Source organism: Acipenser ruthenus, chromosome 4 (assembly GCF_902713425.1).
Source record: "Acipenser ruthenus chromosome 4, fAciRut3.2 maternal haplotype, whole genome shotgun sequence".
In the NCBI taxonomy this organism is placed as follows: Eukaryota; Metazoa; Chordata; class Actinopteri; order Acipenseriformes; family Acipenseridae; genus Acipenser; species Acipenser ruthenus.
The window spans coordinates 93,479,111-93,501,912 of NC_081192.1; the positions used below are offsets into that span (position 1 = coordinate 93,479,111).

Sequence of the window (22,802 nt, forward strand, 5' to 3'; positions counted from 1 at the left end):
CCCAAAACACACAGCTAAAAGCACCCAAGAATGGATAAGAACAAAACATTGGACTATTCTGAAGTGGCCTTCTATGAGTCCCTATCTGAATCCTATCGAACATCTATGGAAAGAGCTGAAACTTGCAGTCTGGAGAAGGCACCCATCAAACCTGAGACAGCTGGAGCAGTTTGCTCAGGAAGAGTGGGCCAAACTACCTGTTAACAGGTGCAGAAGTCTCATTGAGAGCTACAGAAAACGTTTGATTGCAGCGATTGCCTCTAAAGGTTGTGCAACAAAATATTAGGTTTGCGGTCCCATCATTTTTGTCCATGCCATTTTCATTTGTTTTATTATTTACAATATTATGTTGAATAAAAAATCAAAAGCAAAGTCTGATTTCTATTAAATATGGAATAAACAATGGTGGATGCCAATTACTTTTGTCAGTTTCAAGTTATTTCAGAGAAAATTGTGCATTCTTCGTTTTTTGTGGAGGGGTACCAACAAATTTGAGCACGTCTGTATAATTAGTTTGAATTGTTAATTTTAATGCACTGTTTTTACTGGTCCATAATGGTAGTAATTTGTTGCCTAAATCTGGAACATTTTGTTCATTGGGAATCGATCAGACAGATTTGTTTGTCAAAAGACTACAGTACATTAGTCCTTCCTAAAAATGTAAATTCTAGCATGCAGTTGTAAAAATTATGGCCATAAGTTTTGCATCACCCTATATAATTAACTAATTTTGCTTCATAAAGTTGAATGAAACCTGCTGAATAATGTTACGTTAACGTATTGAATTATATACCGCTTTGTAGTTTTCCATATACTTAACGAAAAACTGACAAATTGAAAAATTTGAAAAATTTCAATCTTACATGAAATACTGTACTACTATTATGGCTTCTGGTAGACTTTTGCAATATCATTTTGTAGTTTCTTTCATATCTAAATTATGTTTTATAGTTTTGTTATTTTTTATTTTGTCTCAATCCTAAAATTGTAGGTGATGCAAAACTTTTAGCGGTACTTATCAGGTAGATTATTAGACTATTCACTAAGCAACTCTTACATTTGTTAGGAAGTTTAACTGCAATTTCAGTGCTATCTTTCTGAGGAAAGCTTTTAAAAACTATATATATATATATATATATATATATATATATATATATATATATATATATATATATATATATATATATATATATAATTTGAACCAGAAACTCATTAAAGATGACAATATTAGCAAAGAGATACAAACATGAAAATAGGTCAGTTATCATAATAAAGTTATGTATTCACTTAATAATATTGTTGCATATTTGGACCCTCACTTTAGATTTCCACTTGTTTTGGCTCAGCAGGCAGAAGGACTCTTACTGCGTTCTGTAAACTAAGAATGTGGTGGTTGGGGTTAAAGGTCCTTGGAGTGAGTATTTGATTGCAAACAGCAGTCGTTTGTCAATGTAATGAAGATAATGTTGCTATGCTAACCATCATTAATAGATCAAGAGAGAAGTCATGCAGCCATGAATTGCAAAATGATTTGCCTTGCTTGAGGCAGTTTCTTTATTTAACATTTCATGTCCTTTTGGTTTTCTTTCTACCTCACTGTTTGGGCGCGTGACAGAATCTTAGGGGGGATTTGTTTAAACGTTCCATCAAGCGTATCACATTTTCTATTGCGTTTAATTCTTCCCCACCCCTCTCTTAGTAATCTACTTAGCTCATATATGGACAGATGATTCAATTACCATGATAAAAAATGCATGCTTAAAAGTACAGTAGAATACCCAACACATTCTAAATAAGCCCACAGTGGATGATCAGTCCAGCAAGAATGAAAATTACCTGCATGCCTCGTGTGAATCACCTTGGCTAGGAAAGCTTATTTTTTGTATTAATATGAATTAAAATATTCATCACATTTGAGCACCATTACCGTACAAAAGTAAGCAGGAAAAATATGAGATCATAAAAAGCTTTGATCTGCTAATGAATACAGTTGGGCAAATAAAGTGATGCCTACCTGCAAGACATGGCACATACAAAGATAAAAAAACGGAATCCTTGAACAACCTCAGGCTTGTTTATTTTGGTTGTTAGAGGTCATACTGTATTTTGTTAAAGCGATCATATGTAAATGATGACAGACCTGTAGTTAAAAACTGAATATTTCAGTCTTTCTGATTTTATGTATGATAGCATTGCTTTTTTGACTGCAACAGTTTTTCATTACATTTGCCTGTAATTAGAAGTTTCCATCCTGGTCCTGGAGAGCCCCGTCCTGCAGCTTTTCTAGGTGTCTTTACATCATCAATGGTTAAAGATCTGTACCACATGTTAATCTTGACTAATTTAGCCTCTAATTGGTTCAATTAAGTATCTGAGAGCTTGGCTGGAATGAAAACCAGAAGACTGTAGCTCTCCAGGACCAGGGTTGGTGACCCCTGCATTTTTGTGTGGTTGAAAAAAAATGTGTTCGCTGAAAAGCATTGTGTAATTTTTTTAAATGCTTTTTATTCAGTTTAATACACATTACTCTACTCTAAGACATGTGACTATGATTAATAATCAGAAAGAGAGTAATGAAATATTTTAATTTTGCCTTAAAATTCCCCATTGGAATGCATTTTGTGTAAGTACCTTAAAAATGGAAGAATCACAGAATTGAGCCTCGTACCCCCCCCCCCCCCCTTTTTTTATTTGATTATTTTCATTACCAGTTGATGTACTTTCAGTATGCTATCATCTTGCAATTAACAGCTTTTTAACAGGTTCCTACGATGTCGTGTACAGTGTCACCCATTTCAAACTTTGCATATGATTTGTATCAAATTAGCTTTATACTGGATACTGTATACTGTTTGTATCCGAATATCTCGTAGGGAGCTCAAAGCAACCCACAAACACATGAGAGTGAGTCTCAACGGGGCTAACGGACCACCCTTGTATAAACTATCCTTAAGAGTGCAGAAAATATAAACCGTGTTCACAGCGCTGTATTGGGGCATAGCTGTAGAACTGTATAAGAACAATATAGGCTATGTAGTAAAGCACACTAATGACGTTTCTCGCATTTTTATATAGCACAAATGCAGCTCCACAATCGGGAGACTATATATTTTTCCCTTCATAATGAATTATAAATTGCAACGCTAATCACATTGAATGTAAAAGAAAAAAATGTTTGTTTTTTTTGCATAATGGAAAATACTGTAAAGTGACTGCATCTGTATTTGTCACCTTTTTTTTTTTTTTTGTGCAAACTTCATGGCCGAACTTGTATTTAAGAAAAATAAAACCGTGCTCGGGTCTTCTCAGTGCTGGGAAAGAGTGGGCCGGAAATGTCTGCTCCAGCAACCACCCCGCTCTAGTGTAATGGGGCCTCCAGGACCAGACTTGCCCACCAACTTAAAAGTGATATTTGCCCACCCCAGTGGCTCAAATAAAGTAAACACTCTTTCTTTCCCCAGCATTGACAGAATGTTTTAATAGAGCACTGAGGAATGCATGCTTCACAGTATGTGTTAATGTTCTTTAATAGTAGTTACAGGATATTGCATATTTAATACCAGGCACTTTTGCTACCATACTGGAAAAACTAAAACAAACTGCTGTTAACCCTGTGCCGTAGGTCTAATTAGTCAACCAAGTATAGCCTGTTATGTTACTGTGGCTGATGTTCTTGGATAATATTAACTCCGTCTTACACGTTGTAGTTGTTAAAAGCTAAGCAGTCATTTTAATAGTGTTGTGTATTGTCTCAAACTATATGAACAAAATTGTATTGAACAGCTGTTTATAATAATCGAGATCTGAATCTAATATCAACATTAACAATGCAAGACATCTTAAGTGAAGAAGGTTAGAATGGCATAGGTTTATTTTCTAAAAACTGAAGCAGCAGGCAATTCTAGGGATAAGGGGCAGAAAACTGTAGAGGGACTGTTAAGAACATGTGGTATTTTCGCAGGCATGCGGTCTCAGTTGAAATATTTTAAATGTGCAGCTGTCTGGCATACTTTAAAGTACTACAGATATAATGAGGAGGATTGCCATTTCCTCAAATAAAAAAACCCGAAAAAAAAGTACTGTGTTATTTATTCCAGACAATTCCAAAACCAGAACATGTCAACCCCACTATATATAATCAAATATATTTGGAGTCCTTTATGTAAATAAATCATACAATATGATATATTATTGGTCTACTCTTGATAGAGTTAAATATAACTGCAATTTTAAATATTTGGTTACTCAGACACCATTTTCTTTAAAAAATAATAATAAATGAAATAGAAAAACACAAGATGATTTGCTATTGGACCATTGCTGCACATTAAAAACTACCTGAAGGGTACTGTATTTGCACACATTGCTACTTATATTGAAATCAATTTACTTTCATTATGCTGTAGTGATAGATAGGCAGTGGCTGCTGTCCCCCTTTTCTTGGTGACACTCGAGACAGCATTACTAAGCTCTTGCTGCATTTTCTTGCTTCCACCCTATGTTTTTATTTCTGCTTTAGAAATACTAACTGATTTTTACCTACTTTGAAAAAAGTGGAGAAAACTTAGCTGGAGAAAAAGCAAACCTATCCAAAAAAACGAATATTATCAGATATTTTAAATAATATAAAAATATGAGAGTTTACGAACAAGAGTCCTTTCAGTCCATCTGAGCTTCTCCGGTTCCTCGTAGCTGATTGATCTCAGAACTTTGTCAAGGTGGGTCTAAAAGGATCTGGGTGTTTCTGCCTCAACAGCATCTCCAGGAAGCCCATTCCATACCCTCGCCACTCTCTGTATCTCCACTTAATTTCCAGCTGTGTCCTTTGGTCCTGGTTTCAGTACTTGGCTTAAAGTCATGGTTTGGGCTAACTAGGTCAACTCCTTTTAAGGCTTTAAAAACTTCAATCATGTTCCTTATCATGTCATTAACTTTCTGATCATCAACACAGACATTATTTGTCCAAAATTGTTTGTTTACATATACAGTAGTATTGAGCTGTATTTTAGTTTTAACATTTTTTTAGTATAGGATAATCAAAGGCTCTCTCGTGGCTAGTTGGACACCTGTTCAAGGTTACATAAATCTTATGTTTCTTAAACACATACATGTGACTAATGCCTACGTTTTCTGATTTATGTCATATTTTATTAATTGGGATTTAACAAGGCATCATAAACAGATATTCTTTCATAGCCTATACTTAGCTGTGGGCTACATGGAATATTACAGTAATTAAAACACAAGCAAACTCCTTTCTGAGACACTGCAGTTTATTATCAGACGTGATAGATTACTAATTGCTTTGGTAGCAGTGTTGTGCATTTGAGGGTAAATTATAATTAGGGCGTCTGATTTTCGGGTTAGATCGGGTAAAACCCAAAAATCAGACACCCTAATTATAATGTTTGTTTGTGTGGCAGATTTAGACATGTTCTTTTCTGTTTCTATGTTTAGAAACATACAGAACATTGAACACTTGTATTGCTATTCGTCACTGACCTGTTTATAGAGCATATAGGCCTTTTATCTGTATGGGAGAAAGAGAAAGTAGGAAACCTGAGCTCTCAACATATGCATATCAAACAGAGCAAGACAAGTTTATACTGGAAAATATCCAGTTTACATTTCTGTTAGCTTTTATGATTTACTTATTTAAAGATTGAAAGCACTTTATTCTCTGACTTTTTTTTTTTTTTTTTTTTTTTTAATTCCCGTTATGGCCTCCCTCAACAGCTGCACTTTAACAGCCACTTAAGTCATATCTTCCTACTGAAATGTGTTCTTCCTATGTCTTATCAAAAAATACATAGTGTAGTACTAGTAACTGAGATACTGTAGCTTCCAGACTGTAGCGGGTTCCTAGCTCTCCTACAGACTACCACATATTTCATGGTATTAGGAACCTGTTGTAGCTTTTTATTTCTTTTGTCAAGTTAATCTGAAATTTGAAAACAAATGTCAGCAAATTTGTACTATTTGTACAGCACCAGTATTTCAGTTTGCTAAATGGAGCCATTCAAATACAAATACTTGTACAGTAGTTCCGTTTATCGGCCTTGGATAGCTAAATGTTGATTAATTAGTCTGAAAAGTTCCTTATGAGCAAAGTAATACAAGAGCTGATTAGCGAGTCCAAAGGACTCATTAAATGTGAATGACCAGAATCCACATAGATTACCAAAAAAAAAACGTTTAACAGTAAATGGCCTTTAGTTTAATTCCTGTACAAGTAATGAGGCTCCTGCCACCCATAGTTCCATGACTGACAGCTGACTCTCTTGAAAGGAGACACAAGTCTTAAATTCCTTGCTACAGTAGTTCAACCTCAATTATTCTCTGAGTGAGTAGGAGAGTAGTGTTTAATGCTCATTTCCGAAATGCCAGGTTTGAGCAGCACAGCTGTCCCCTTGCCCTTTATTGTTCAGAGCTAAAGTAATATTATGAGCACTCATACTTCAGTTCCGAGTCACTTATTTAACATCTATTAACATCGGCTTGACGCTACATGCTGGGATACAGTGGGAACAGTAGAAGTCCTTCCTGGCTCTGTATAACCAGGTGACTTCCTGGTCCCAAATTGTGGCACGCATTATTAAACACCTTTTCTTGGAACCCCGAGGATCTATTTTAGTTAATTAAAGCAGAAAAGGGTAAGCCAAGGGAGTGAGTGGCTTGTTCATGTGACAGAACTATTACATGCTAAATGGAGAGACAATGGGTGATGGAGTTACTGTGTTCTAACATTACGGTTAATGAAGAAGTGGTAAGAGACAAGGGTGTTGCTGTGTTGCTGACAGCTTGTGTTTTAGATGTGCTCTGGCTGTTCACTGCATGTCTGCCAACCTGGCCTTGAGACCAGGAAATCTCTTTTCAGCACCCTGTGTTGCACTGTGAATACAGATGAAAGATGCTGTGAGATGTTTAGTGTTTGCGTTTGTACTTAATGTAACGCATTGAAATGAACGTTATACTAGAAAAAGTGTCTCGTTTTGGATCATGGATTCATCATGCTTATTTTTTCACAGGTTCTCCTCAAAAAAAGATTTTCATTCTAATAATATTACATTATTTTCTATTCCACCTGTAGCTGTGGTTAGTCCCAAAGGATTTGAAAGGCTTTACCTGCATGTCAAATAACAGACATTTACTTTTAACTACACTTCATATTAACGTGGAACACATTTGAGTACAGTAGGTAGCAATGTGAATGTAAAAAAGACTTTGTAAAAGTAGAATGGCATCAGAGAGTTGCTTTTTATGTTTTCCATGACTATTACATAACATGAAGGTATCAATAAATGGCTGAGTTAGTCTTGCTTGCTTGTTCCCATGTCATGTGGCTCTGCAGAGCTGTGGCTCATAAATCTAAACCTTCTGGTGTGCATTTTAATGATCCAAACAGCTTAATTACCTCTCAAATTACCCGAGATACTGTAGTGTAAAAACCAGCAAAAAACATATTTTGTACAAAAAAATCAGGTGACAGTGAAGAATCATGTCTTTTTTAAATTGATGAAAATGTTTAGTTTTTACACCTTGGATTTTATCTATGGGTGGGGAATTCTGAAAAACTGCAGTTCTAAGTAGACCCCAGTATATCTTATCCTGGGAATGGAACTGATCCGTTGGTGTGGGTGTTATGCAGAAGCATTACTTTGTACATACTAAACGGTGTGTAAGTCAATGAGTGGCTCGTTTAGGATGCTTCCTGTTTCACAGATTCTTATCAAAAAAAAGAGTTTCATTTGAATAATATTACATTATTTTCTTTTCCACCTGTAGCTGTGGTTAGTCGCAAAGGATTTGAAAGGCTTTATGTCAGATAATACAGGCATTTACTTATAACTACACTTTATATTGATGTGGAAGTAGTGGAACACATTTGAGTACACCAGACAGTGCTTAAGACAATGATTGGGGTTTGTTAAGGCCCTGGGTGATGCGTCGATCCATTGTATCGAATGATTAACGTCGATGGTCAAGCATATGCATATTTTTGTTTTATTTTTTTTGTGTTACTTTTGACACCACTTCCTCTGCCTGCTTGAGTTTTCTTTATGCACATTCATATCCTGTTCAAAAAACATAAGGTAATTGTATTTTTGTGTTCATTTTATAACACTACACACACATGAATGGTGAGAAAACAACCATGGTCGCTTTCCTAAAGTAGTCTGTTTGGTCAGAAGCATCTTGAGCAGCCCAGCAACGTCGCTTCCCAGCGAGCAGGTTTTCAGCAAGGCTGGGCAGATGGTAAGCAAGTTCTGTTCATCTTTTAAAAGCAAAGAATATGGATGCTATCATATTTCTTAACAAAAACAAAATCTAAGAAATGGACATCAAGATACAGGACTCTTTTTTGCAAATAAGTTACGTTGTTGTTGCAAAAGGTGAACCATCCATTACCTGGATTTACTTGTTTGATTATTGAATGGATTATAGTTGTGCTTTTACTGCCACTTGGCACCAATCAAGAAAAAGAGGGTAAGACACTTTTTAGAGGAGTTATGCATACTATGATGTCTTTTTTTAATTTGATGTTATAGTTTTCAGTAATTTAGAAGCAATTAAGTGTATTATCAATAGCTCTAAATGTGTTACTGGACTTTTAGTTTTGTAGACTTTTTTTAAGCACATCAGTGCATTGGCTGTTTTGGAAAATTGATGGATTCCTTTAGGAGGTGATATTTAAAATTTGTTTGGAGATGTACTGTAATTATGGCTGTCATGTTTTTATCCCAGATTTTGTATCTCCTACTGTAACATAGTATTTCCTACATATTTGTGGATTTATTAAAAATAAATATTTGGCTTTTAATTTGGAAAAGAAACAAACAATTTGTCTTGGATTCAGTGAATATCCACTTACTCATAGCACTGACCATTTCCCTCCAGTACCTTACAGTAGTGTTCAGGCAGTTGCCATGGTACTGTATTTGTCAGGCTCATAATATATGGCCCAACAGGTGTTGTTGATGTGAAAATAGGTTAACATAGAAATGTCTTTATCTAGTTGAAATGATGTTAGAGACAAACTGAAAGATATTGCACACTCAATAATCTACACTTTGTCTGGCTTCCACAATTAGCTTGTTAAAACTCTGCAAAAGGTACACTTAATTGGTAAGGTGTCATGTTATTTAACAGTTTTTCTTACTAACTTTACTGAATGGTACCGTTATAAATCTTTGTATTATTATTATTATTATTATTATTATTATTATTATTATTATTATTATTATTATTATTATTATTATTATATATATTTTTTTTGCATCATGCATTAAACTTCTTGACAAAAACTCAAATGTTAAACAGCTAAATTGTTTTTTTCAGTTGCCAATGTGCTACCACAGAAATGTATGAAGTACTCTGTGGTTTTTACTGCTGTTTATGAAGACTGGTCTTTAAAAAGTACCACGTAAGCAGACAAAAAATATATTTCAGCACTTGCCAGAGGGTGGCTGTGTACAGTAGGCTCATAGGTTTTCAGTTCACTTTTAGTTTTAAGCCTCTTAAACAGCAAGGTGGTATAATTGAAGCAGGGGGAGAAAAGAGAAAACAAAATGTTAAATTTAGTGATTGTTTATTCATTCAGGAAAAAGGGGAATTATGATTTAGGTCATGAGTCTTTTTTATGTTATTCATCGCAACTATAATATTTGGTGTTCTGCTGATTTGGGGTATTAGGAAGTTTTAATGTTTTATGTATTGCATTATGTATTGCATTGTAATTCATTAAAAAAAAAAAAAAACTTGAAAAAAAAAATAGTTATGGTTTAAGCTTAAAGCCACAAGTGTCAGAAAATCCCTTACAAAAAATGTCAACTAAATTAACTTCAGTGGTGCAGTTTGAAGCTACAAGTCAGCAAATGCCATACGACCCATAACTCGGCTACATCCAGGCTAGACTTTTAGCATAGATACTGAAATGTGATGGGCAGGGTAGCATTCAGTGGTAAGGGAGCAATGAAAAAGGGAAGAACATATATTTTAAAACCATAGCAATAACACGTTTAGTTTAAATGCCAAGCCTTTGTTTGTTCTTACCACCTGTTAGGCTCAGAGACAGACTTGGTTACTTACTTGCTTGCTGGGTGTCACTCAACTCAAACAAAACTGTTTATTGCATTTTAATATACACTGACATCTGCTACTGTACTGTTGTTTACTTTATTAATTATTGCACCGACTTTAAAATTAACCTAATTGTTTGTTTTTTTTCATACGTGATATCTTTGAAAGGGTCTAATGCAGCCATGCTCTACCCCAGCTATAGGAACTGTTAATCGGCTGCATTCGGTACTGAAATTTAACACTTTAAGTTACGCGATTGTGTTTACTTTGTGACTGTTAAACAAATGTTTAATTATGAAAAAGCTGAATATGTAAGTAGCATGTTGTTCTTAACCACCTGTAACAGCAGTGAAATTCACACCCTTTGATCTATATTCAGTTAATTTAAGTTCATACAGTTCTACATTTTTCTTAATGTGATTTAACTTTCAGATATCCCGCTAGCGTTCTGAAAAGCCTATTTTCAAAACCAATCGGAACAAAATAACACTAGTGTTCTTCCAGGATCGACTTAATATTCTCCCATGTGAGGATAGTAATACAGCCAAAATAAATACAAATTATAATTAATTGTGCTGTAGCTAGCAGTCTAGATAAGCTGCTTACCTGCTGTTTTTACGCATTAAAAAATCCAAAATGCTCACAAAATTAATTTAATGCTTACAAATATGCTTAGCAATTTTGCTGCACAGCTTGTCTACCTCCGCTCCCGCCTCCCCTGAAACTTCCACTAACAACTACATCTCCCAGAATGCAATGTCTTCAGTTACTAGGAAATTGTGCACAACAAAAACCAACCCAACAAACATTATCCAATGTCTGGCTAGCCCAGTTGTATTTGCAACCAATCACTGTAAGAATAAGAAAAAATCGAAGCTACACAGGTTGAAGCGTAAACCCCCCAGTCCGGCTACAAATCCAACTGGAACCATCGTCAGAGTCAACCACTGAAAAAAGGTGCCTATAATATTAAACAAACTGTTTAATGCATATTTTATTCATCTTTATCTTTATAGCTTTATATTGAAGTTTTAACATGTTCATGCACTGAGCCGATAAAGAACCTTGTAGAACACACGCCTGGGGTTATACAGTAGTTCAAAGTAACATTGCAGTTAAAATGGAAGGCTGTTTTTTAATGCCTACCCCATTACCATTAAAGATTGTACAGTATTTAATCAAGATTACTCATGACTTCAAGGTAGTGTCGCATTTAGCCCCTGAAATACATTTTACTCTATCAGTGTTTAAATTAGAGGGTACGTTACTCCCAGACCCAAAATCTTATCTGGAGCCCTGACTATAGCAGTATGTATTTTATAGTTTTTTTTGTTTTTTTTTTTAAATCAAGGTCTAAAGAAACAAATGAGGACAGTGTTTAACTGTTGGTTGATTATTTTTATGTATCATCTGTGTTGTATATTTTGGGCATTAACTATTAATAACAAAAATTGGATTTGCAAAGCAAAGATGTGTTTCCTATCACACATAACCCAGCATGACCAAGATGCATTTTGCAAGGAGAAATGTCACATGTTAATTTAAAATTACTTGTGCGTAGCTTTTCTGCTACATTTGTTTAGATGAATAATGGAGAAAAAGTTCTCCCAAAACCAAAGGATTCTAAACCAGTCGTATTTTTCATTTCGGTTGTCTGTTATGTGATGATAAAGTATTCCACAGCATCACATCTATTATGCAGACACCTTTGTTTCTGCACGTAGTCTACTCTGTGCGTGTCTATCAGCACACTTACATGCATAACTGGCAAGGGTTCAAGTCAGCCAGTTGTTGCAGTACCCAGCTGATTCAAATTATAGACTTGGATCCCATGCAGACTTTATTAACATTTTCCTTCACATCTCTCTGTTTTTGCTGAAATAAAAGGATTCCGAATTTAGGCCATTATCCTGAACATTCTTATCTGTGTACCTACGTAACTAAACACTTCTGTTAATTAAATATTGTAGCACGTAAATGCCAAGCTGGCTGCTGCTCAAGAAAGAAGCAGATTGATCTCACTACCAGTGCACTAGTATATATTCTGTTTCTTTTATTACATCTAACTGAATAGATAATGGCATGCGTGTTACCAAAGCAAACTTTTTTTTTCCCTCCACGCTTCAGAACAGCATTAGATAAAGGGGTATTTGAGTATTTTCATGAAGAAATTACTTTTTAAAAGTGTCACAACCTCATGAAAACAAAGGGGAGCGAATCCTATTTCTCAATTAAATAACAGTGTGTTGTCATTTATTTATCTTTATTGGACATTTTATAGAGAATATTGGCCTATTTTGAGATTTCTTATTTAAACCCAATCTGATTCTGGTGAAGATGTGTGTAAATAATGACCAGCTCAGCTTTTTTACAATCAAAGAGCAGACGAATCCTATTCTGCCTTTGTAGAGATCATACCGCTAATACCACTGGTTCCAAAGAAGATTTTCAAACCTTACTGATTAGAGCACACATATAAATAAATAGGTGGCACTAATTTGACAAATCTTTCACATTAGTTTGAGATTGAGGTTTTTGTGCTATCTTTTTTTAAACACAAGATTAAACTAATGATTTGGATATACAGTAGTCTGTTGCGTATCTGTCTGCGATGGGACCAGAGTAAGGGCAGATAAGTAAAAAGGAAGATAAATGAATCCTGTTTTAAATACCATTATACACAGCTGGAACAATTTCTATATTCACACAGTAATTGTTTTGAGATTCAGCTTTTAGTGGGGAGCTCCCCTAAATCCCTCGTTTAGAAAGATACAGGGTATTAATGCTTGTGACAGAGTAGCTGTCTGTCGTGTGGGTGCGTGCATTCGCTGCTGAGTGAACAGGATTTATTTACGTATCAACACACTGAACAGCTCACGTGACACTACCAGCAATGGCAGTGCACGGAGTACATACAACACAGTGTACGAAGACTTTGGTAGGATCTACAATCTCAGAACTACTCTGTTCATAATAAACTAACGTTGCTGAAGAGATTGATCATGGTGGATAAACGGTTAGGGCGGACGTGTGACGGGCGGACGTGTGACGGGCGGATATGTAACGGATTATTGTAGTTCATGTTTCTGTTCTCCTGTAACTGCATTTGTGTTTAACTAGCTATGTTTCATCACTGGGGGGGCAGAGGGGGGATCCCTTCAAGATACAAAATACGTTTTAGACGCGTGTATATTCAAATTATTTGAGGCTTGTTTAATGCTTTTCCTGTCTAAACAAGTAAATGGACATATTTTTAAAATTAGTAAGCCAGGTGTTGAAATCATTATTGCTGGAGGAGGTACTGTATGGGTTATGTATGTTTGACCTTACCCACAATGCACTCGTATATCCTGACTGTGGAAAAACTGGTCTTAACTTTGAATGACAGCCAGTTCAATCTAGTTCTATTTCTCAGTCCCATGTTATTTTTCTTACTTTTTTGGATTCTCTTCTCATTCTGCAGTTATGCATAAAAAATAAATAAATAAATAAATAAATAAATAAATAGATAAATAAATATCTATCAATCACACATTCTTCTTTTGGGTGTTTTAATAGTCATGGATGAATTTCTACAATTATGCTATAAACATTTTTATTAGTAGAACCTAGGCAAACAAACTGGCCTGGGCCCTCTAACATTTTAAAAATAAAATAAAACTACCAAAAATTTGAGAGAGTGTTTTTATTTGAATATTGAGGTCATACTTAAAGCGAGCCTGTTATCAGCTGGTTATATAGTATGTACGCTGGCAGTGCAAACTTCCGCTTATGAGTACACCTGTCAGCAGCTCACAGCCGCACCTGCCTGCTTGACCTTCAGAACTAATCAAGCTGACATTTTATCTTCTGTTCTGTGCACCTTCTTTGACCTATCATAAACATACACACACGCACGCACGCACACACACACACACACACAGTGGTACACATAAATATTGACACCATCAATTAATTTCAATAATATTCAATAATAAATTAGAATGTGAAATGATATCTGAAACCACACAGGGTGTTACGGGCAGCACATTTTTTATACAAATTTAACAATTATGGTATAATTTAATAAGACCAGCCTAAATATCTACAAGTTTGTCATCTGAAGTAAGATATCTTAAGAGTTTGCATTCAATCAATCAATCAATCAATCAATCTTTATTTTATATATCGCCTTTCATAGTGTAGGGCTCCTGATTTTCCATTCTTGGGAATGGTAAATTTCGTTTTTCAAAATGACCAATTCCATTTTTCAAAATGACCAATTCCATTTTTACCAATTTATTAAGAATTAACAACGTAATTTGAACATAAATAACATTTTTACATAAAAAAATCTATTGAATTCATTTTATTTATTTTTTAAGTCCCTGAGATACTGTAGTTTTCTGGAAAAATATTTCTTAAAGCAGTCCACTAGTAACAATGTAATGTAGGTCAGTCAACAAATAAAGGTGTTTTGAAAAAAAATGCTCATTGCTTGCATTACAATATACAGACTAGTCGAAAACAAGGGGCATTATTACAAAAATATACAATTTTCATAAAATTACAAATTCAGTACAATGTTCAGGACACTTCTCTCTCCCATCTGTAGTTTCATCTGCAACAACGCAGACTGGTTTATGCTGTACTTGCTGTAAAGCTGCTTGCATGTGTTTCTCGTATACCCTGGACAGATAGAGTTGCCTTAGTTAGAGCAGGGCTCTTCAACTAGTTTTTTTTTTAATTTAAGGGGGCCAGATTGGAAAAAAGTTAGCAGTAGGTGGTCCAGAGAATTTTACTCTGCACATTTTTAAGCAATAAGAAATATTACATAACTTAATGTTCATATATTAAACAAGACTTTCACATTTTACCATATGAACAGTACTTTAATAATAGAACAGTGTGAGAATTTAGTGGAGTACCATTACAAACATTTTAAAATGTATGCGACATATTAATAGTACAACTTAAGAAGAGATCAGCGCTTCTACTTTTGAGCTTCTAACTACTGTGCCCTCTGGATATGTATTTATAAAAGCTCCTTGTTTGGTTTCAGACTTGAGCACTCGAAGTTCAAGGGTGTACAATGGGCAGTTTTGATCTTTCTTGACGGTTGTCAGTGGAGCAACAGTGTCGATGATATGAGTAAGGGTGGCGTTGTAGAGGGTCACCGTATCGTCAACGGAGGACGGGAGAGTACCAGTTAGAGGGGATGAAGAGACACATTCAGAGAGCTTCAGAGGATTCAGCAGATTCTTGGGACAGAAGGAGATAACAGTATCAGTAGTGGAGGAAGGAGCAGGGAGATTAATATTAGCAGTGATTAAGAAATGGTCAGAGAGAGAGAGGTCTGAGACAGAGATTGGAGATATTGAGACCCCTGGTGATGAGCCCATGGTGATGTTCTTTAGTGGACGATAGATAACAAGGGTGACGGACATGGGAGAGGGGAGCTTGATGGTGAGTAACTCGTGCTTTAAATTATTGTACTTTAAAACCTGGTCTGTTCATGAGACCATGGCAATGGATCTTGAGGGAAAAAAAACACAGTTGGACTTGCATGTTTGATCGGACAAATTAGCAAAAAATACAATTCTTTAGAATGTATAAGCCAGGGGTATACCCTGGGTAGAAAAGGCATATTTGATTTCACGACCGAGGCTTTGCTAAATGGATTTGAGACCTTGTTTGCTTAGCCAAGTTACATTGTTTCTATTTCTTTCTTTGCTATTTATTTTCAATTAAAGCATTTCTCATTGTTTGTTACGTGAGAGCAGGTGACAGTTTTACAAGACAAATACAGATAGCATGTGCTAACAGAACCACAAAGGCACCAAGCTACATTAACGAAAAGACAATCTGAAAAGTTTTGAGTTTGTGCCAAGGCAGCAGCTGTTTGTTTAATAAGTGAATTAGCTAACTGGACTTGCAGGTGCAAATGTCAGCTCTCTGTGTGCTTTCCTTCTCACTCTTACCAGTAGTAGAGAAGGTTTAAATTCAGAGGGGGTTATACAAAAACAATAAGACTGTGTGTCTGGAGGGTTTGTTTTAGAGGGGAAAGCTAGTTAGCACACGAGAGCCAGACTGCCTGTTTTAATATGCTTAATGACACAACACAAAGGGTGTCATTTTGTAGAGCACACCTGAAAGCAACAGCATCAGGGTTCCAGCTGTCTGAGGTGGTTCAATGCGTATTAGCTCTGGAGTGACTATGCTAGAAAGTGCTGTGATACATTATTTTGACAGGAAGATGCATATCTGGGGATGTGTGTGTGTGTGTGTGAAAGTGTGTATTTGTTTTGGTGCCTTAAATTGCATATGGAACAAATTAAAATAATGTAAAAGCTGAAGAAAGTTTCTTGTATTTTTTTTAAGTCATCTTCTATGTAAGTGTAATTAATCTTTCGTGTTTACTAGCACACACTGTGTCATCATTTCCGTTCAGTACTGCACATTTGAACATTTGTTTTAACACACATGAATACAGCTTTAATAATATAGTGCTTACAGCTTGAATATATGAGTTAATCAAGGAAGAAGTCTTATAAGAGACAGCGATCAATTTCAGCCCTTGTTTAAAAGTTTCACGTGAGCAGTTGCCCGGAAGTCACTTTCGACAGGTTTCTGTTGTTGTATCAACAAAGATATACTTGCTTACTGAATAAAAGCTACTCAGCAGGTTCATGTACAGTACATATTGTGTGTTGGTCAACCTGGAACTTGACAGTCTGTGTTTGAATGTAGCTACAGTATGATGTGGGACCAGGAACACCTATTACTGTGCAGACAGCAATAATGAACAGTACTCTAGAACACTTTCTGCCACTTAGGTTCACATATTCACACTTTGTGCTTTTGGACTCTGAACCTGGGATACAGAACTATGGCGTATATTATGTTATGTTGACACCAGTGTGCTAAACTGAGGATTGCCCCTCTAAAACTCATGTGTTCTAGTCAGACCTTTCATTGCTGTTGGTTGGAAATTACTTTGATTAAGTGTAAACTAAGGCTTGATGTCAAAGGTCATGGCCCTCATGGAGAAAGAAGTCCCCTGCCCTACCATTGCTTTTCATAACAGTGAAGCTCTGTTACCACATAGGCTTTTTACATTAACTAATCCATAACCCATGCTGAGGCATAGTATTTTGCACATAGGGTTTTTCATTCAACTAACCACTGACTACAAGATGTGTGGCAATGTATTTGTTTTAATCCTTCTCCATAACTTTATAAATACTGCTTCGTAGAGATTGTACCCCCCCCCCCCCCCCCCCCCCCCACGGGTGAAGGAAAATAAGCTAATCTAAGCAGAAAGGAAACAATTGGCATAGCACGTTTAATACAGTTCCTAATTCTGTGAAGGCACAAATATGCTCGGTGTAGTTTCTACTGGGTCTGGTTGAACTAATGTTAGATAATTTATGAACTCTTAATCTGTAAAGTTTAACATTTACTGTATATAATCTATAAAGTGTTTTTTTTTTTTATTTATTCTACAGGGAGCAAGAGTCTGGTTGAGAGAAAATGATCAGTACCTACCTAGTACAGTCTCGTCCTGCGCAGCAGGAGTTGTGGTGCTCGCCACAGACTACGGGCAGGTATGTAACCAACTTAGACTACTGTGTGTGGGGATTTATTTTACAATGGCCTTACTTCACTTCACATTCCCTCCTACAATGTGGAGACTACCCCAGAGTGCTTATTTTGACTTCTACATCAAGTAAAACTCATCACATCTAAATCCTACTGTGAGATACAGCCAAGCCGTTTGGTAGGCTGTAAAACTTTGACATACTTTTAAATTGTAAAGAAAGTATCCATGCTTGAAACAACAGTTAAGCGATATGCTTTCTATAGCTTGGAGGCTAGGTCCTTGAGAACGGTTACATGACTGTAATTGCTATTCAGCAAGGACACTGTAATGCACTGAAATGAACAGTAGAAATTGGGAGTGCTGTGCTAGGTGAATTATTCCGAAATGCATATTTCAGATGAGCACCTCCAGGATGGCATTTTTTTCAGTTACAACCTACTTCATAAGGAATATATTTATTCCACATTTAGTCATGCTTTCATCTACAGCGGCATGTCCAGAGAAGTTGGGTTAAAGACACAAAGGCAAACGCTGATTATAATCAAAACAGCTTTAAAAATGTAGAGTCTGTATCTGAATTAGTAGAATTCATGTCCTCCTTTCATTATATTAACTTAAGTGTATGCTTCTAAAGCTAAGTAAATAAGTTAACTCATACCAATAACTAGCAAACCAAGCAACTTTTATTAATATGTACATGGGTGTTTGTTCAGTCTTCTGCTATAAATCGTAGAGATATGGCTTTATAATCTGAGCAATCCGCTTCAAGTATTTCATTTTTTTTGCACTGGTGAAAGAAATGACACCCCAAGTACAGTAAGTCTAATCTACACACGGTGGAGATCTAATCGAATTTCCTTGACGTTTCAAAAACTGTTGATTTGTTCCCACAAAAAAAGCTTATTGATGTTCGTGTGTGTTGGAGAGGGGCAAAGGGGGTTCTGCTTCTCACATATACTCCAAAGCACCTGTAAACACTTCTGTGCATCAGGAAGACTACACTGAACTGTGACTTTAACTCCTCTGTGATCAGCTCAGTTATTAGTGCTCCTTGAAGAATGTATGCTAACAGACTGAGAACTCTTTCAATGGATATAATCCCACATACTTCATAAAAATAAATTAATAATAGAAGTTAAACAAGGACATTTGGAAAGAATTACTACTACTATACAGTAATTTGTGCTGCATGCTTAAAAACATTTCCAATCAGTAATTTCTGTAAATAAATCATTTATAAAACTACAAAGTTTTATATAAAGTTTTAAAAGGTAACACAAATCCTAGTCTTTTTAACACCTTCACGTTCAAATCGGTTTATTTGAAAGGTTTAAAGCAAAAAGCAGGTTGGAGAGCAACATGTTACATATATTTACATGGTGGTGTATGTTATGTTTCGTATAAACAAAGTTATTCAAGCATGAAAAAACAGCTTACTATTATAGGTTAACATGTCCTTGTCCCTAAATCCAAACAAAAGGAAGACCAATGGCTTGGGGGAAGGATAACAAAGGTCATTGTTGGTGCAGGTGATTCATTTTGTTTTAGATCTTTTTTAGGTTAATATTGTGGTGAAAACCAATCTTGCTCTGAGCATGTCACTCAATAAAATGGTTTAATACAGGGCTGGCATGAAGCCTCTTAGCTTAGGGTAGCCACCCATGCAGTGACATATCTGCTGTAGCCCAAGCAGAGTGTTGAAGACCATGTGAGAAAATCATTTGGTTAATTTACTGTGAGCTGCTATAAAACTGTGTTCCCCATAGCTTCTTGCAGTAACAAAATGCACAGCATGTGTTGATATACCCAGCCCTGTGGTATAAATGGCAATGATCAATTTCTTAAAACGGGAATTTAGGTGGGTCAGATATCGGCGGTTTGTTTTCACACTGATTTAAGATACTTCCGGTCAGTGGTTGAATGCCCCGTGCCATTGAATTGAATGACCAGCGCATATGCTGTTTTAAAACAATATTTTTTGCATTACATTTTTTCTCTACTTTAAACCATCTTGGATAGGTATGTCTAGTTGACGAACAATGGAAGTCTACTTATAGAGGTGCCTTTCTGAAAACAAGTGTGATTTTATATATTTATCACAGCTAGATATAACAAGGGCTTTGTACACCCAGCCGAAAAGGCTGATGATAACTGAAGAAAAAGTGCACCAAACCATTGTCTCACTGTATTGCAAACTACAACAAACTAGACTTGCTTTATCATAATTAAAACAACTTTTATAAAAGCACACAGTAAACTGCACAACACTACCGTGCATGTGATATCACTAAACCTTGCGTGATTTTAAAACCATGTTTATTAAGCATGTACCAGAGGAACAGAGCTGTATTGATGTTATTCAGTGGAGACAGCTTGATTTGTTCACATGAGGTTGATGTTATCATGTCAGCAGAGCATCTCATTTGACTTCTATTTAACTGCCTCCTCTCATAAGTGTTGTGTTTGTCAAAGAATGCTTACATTTCTATTCAGTCTTTTTAATGTGTTCCATCAACACATTTCTAAAGTATAATTCCCACTTCATAAAAGATGTAAACCTCTTTCAGGGTAAGCAACAGCTTTTGTTGTTTAATCCCCCAAGGAATTCGGGTCAGTTTTAATTCCATTGTTCTACTAGGGTGATTTGTATAATTTACCTTTAACTTGAAATTGGTAACTGAATATGCGTTTGTTTTGCTGTTCTCTACCTTTTAAATTGCCTCCTAAACTAGGCCTGCCTTTGTTTGTAAATTTTAGCTAACTAACTGAAAAGTGATCTCCGTGCTTGCATGAAAATAATACATTCTCTCCAAAAGACAGGTGATCAAGTGTCGCAATTTTTATTTTAATCAGGTGATCAAGTTTGTACCTGGAAATGTGTCCATCATGCTCTGAGAGGTCAGGGTTCACACAGTCTTGTTCTCCAGCCTCCACCCCTGTAAGCTGAAACCATGGCACCTGTTAACTGGGAGATGGTTGATACCAAAGCAGTTAAAAAGAGTAGGGAGACCAGATGTTGTCCATTGTCCCTCAGTGACTGCCTAGCTACACAGTTACTGAGATACTGTAATTATGTAAAATATAAAGATGGGATGGCTTTCTTGTCTGTTTTTTTAATGACATTTGACACATGAATACCTCTGAGTCAACCACAGCTACAACTACTGAGGGCTTTGCAAAGCAGCACATGAAGACTTCTGAAGACTTCATAATGTTCAGTTCTACACTGCTCTGCCATTGAAAGAGTTATCTCACTTTGTAGAGACAGATCTTGCTGGCAGCCAAACAGGAAATAATGCACTTTATTCATTCTAGTATTGTTTAAGATATGTTTTCCAGTTTCAGTAAATATGTATGTAGTTATAAAAGTAGATTTTCTTTTATTATTGAGACTGGATTGAAAGAAATCAAATGTACTTAACTGCCTTGATGAATTTTAAGAGGGTACCCCGATCATCCTTCAGAAAACAAAATAAATGAAACCTATAAACCTTTTAAACATTGGAAACAGTTTAACATATTGGGATTTTTTTTAACTGTTAAAGCTCTCCAATATTGCTGTTACATAGGCATTCTGTGTTGGCTCTTCTTTCATATCAGGCTTAGTAGGGTTTGCTGTTCTATACAGAGAAGGGAAATTAAAGGAGAACACCAAATACTTTTAAAATTAATCCATATCTCTGTTAGACTAGCCTGAATAAACAAGACAGATACTCATATGTATTTATACTTAAGTATGTACAAATATTATTGAGTTGTTTACTTGGCTTGATGAGTTGTATACCATAGACGTAAGCTCTTTCCTTTTGTACCGCCAAAATGACCTACAGTATGTTACCACGGAGTCCTGTTTGACAGTTGCTAAAAAAGCATTTCAAGTTGTCCCATAATTGTGTTCCTGAAATAAATGTTACAGTGCATGGGAGTTGAAATGCAAACTGATCACATGCAAACTCTTGAGAAACGGATTGAAGGGAAGTGATTGGTCATAATTTATCGTTTTACAGATACACTCAATCTCTAATAAAGTGTAGCTCACATGTGCCTGGTGTCATCAGCAAGTGTCCAAGGTCTGCATTTCTTTCCATACTTACTTGACAAGGGTGTTTAAACCATGTTAGATATGATTTAGGATAAAGAAAGACACAGTTCGAAACGTCTTCTAGTCAAATAAAAATCTGTCTGCAGAGCTGGCATGCAGAACTAGCTTGTATAACTAATGTAACTAGTTAAAGCGTATTAATAATACTAATTCACAACACCTGTCATAACTACAAACAAAAACAGTGTTTTATATCTAAACTAGAGTGTGTTCACAAAGACAAAAAAGCTACTGGTACTGAATTTGCAAATAATTGTAGCCATATTGTCCCATAAGAAGTCAACATGTATTTAATTATTTTATGATGCATTTTTTGTACCAAAATATGTTTTAAAGAAAGAGCAAGCACAAAGGCATTTTTTTCTTAGACAAATATAACAATTGCAATGGTACAGAAGAAGTAAGAAACAACTTAGTTGCAAGAATGTATTGTTCTGTTTCTTGCTAGTTTTGTACTATTAAAAAAAAAAGAGTAGGTTCTGGCCTTTGTGCATGCTTTAAAATAAGAGTCTTGTATTTGGGCCAGAAAAAGGCATTGTATCACTACCAAATTATGGGTCAATATGGCTACAATTCAGAGTTTGGGGAAATTGTACTATTTTATTTTTATTTATTTATTTATTTATTTATTTATTTATTTATTTATTTTTTGTGAACAAGCTAGTAACTGTCTCTGACTTGAAAAGCCCTATTGGCTTTCTTTTTTTCTGAGAGGAATATAACAATTGTACCGTTTAGAAAAGCAGTAAGCTGTTTACTTGCAAAAATGTATTTAGTTTCTTGCTAGTTTTTTTATTTTATTTTATTCTATTCTCTGAACATTAGCCTTAGCCTTGTTGCAAAATAGAGCCAATGGGTCAGTCCTTGTCAGGTCAATTACCCTCGAAACCGAAAGTTAATAGATTTTGATGCTGTTTGGCAGGGATGTTGGTGCCATAGAGATATACGATTTCCCTAAGTTTCACGTCTCTAGGTCAAACGGTTTTTATGTGAGAGGTCACCAAATATTTGACCCGGAATGGCTCCCAGATCAGACCA

General features: G+C 35.7%; 1 protein-coding gene across 2 annotated transcripts in view; it reads left to right on the plus strand.

The window, feature by feature from the left end:
* LOC117400356 (unconventional myosin-X-like) overlaps positions 1 to 22,802 on the plus strand; it is a 101,986-nt gene that overhangs the window by 7,209 nt on the left and 71,975 nt on the right. Inside the window, exon 2 of one of the 2 annotated variants that reach the window (XM_059023103.1) lies at positions 17,568 to 17,666. The exons of the other annotated variant lie outside the window; for it this stretch is intronic. Within the exon in view, the coding sequence (XP_058879086.1) occupies positions 17,568 to 17,666 (99 nt within the window). The remainder of the gene's footprint in view (positions 1 to 17,567; positions 17,667 to 22,802) is intronic. 2 annotated transcript variants of the gene reach the window in all.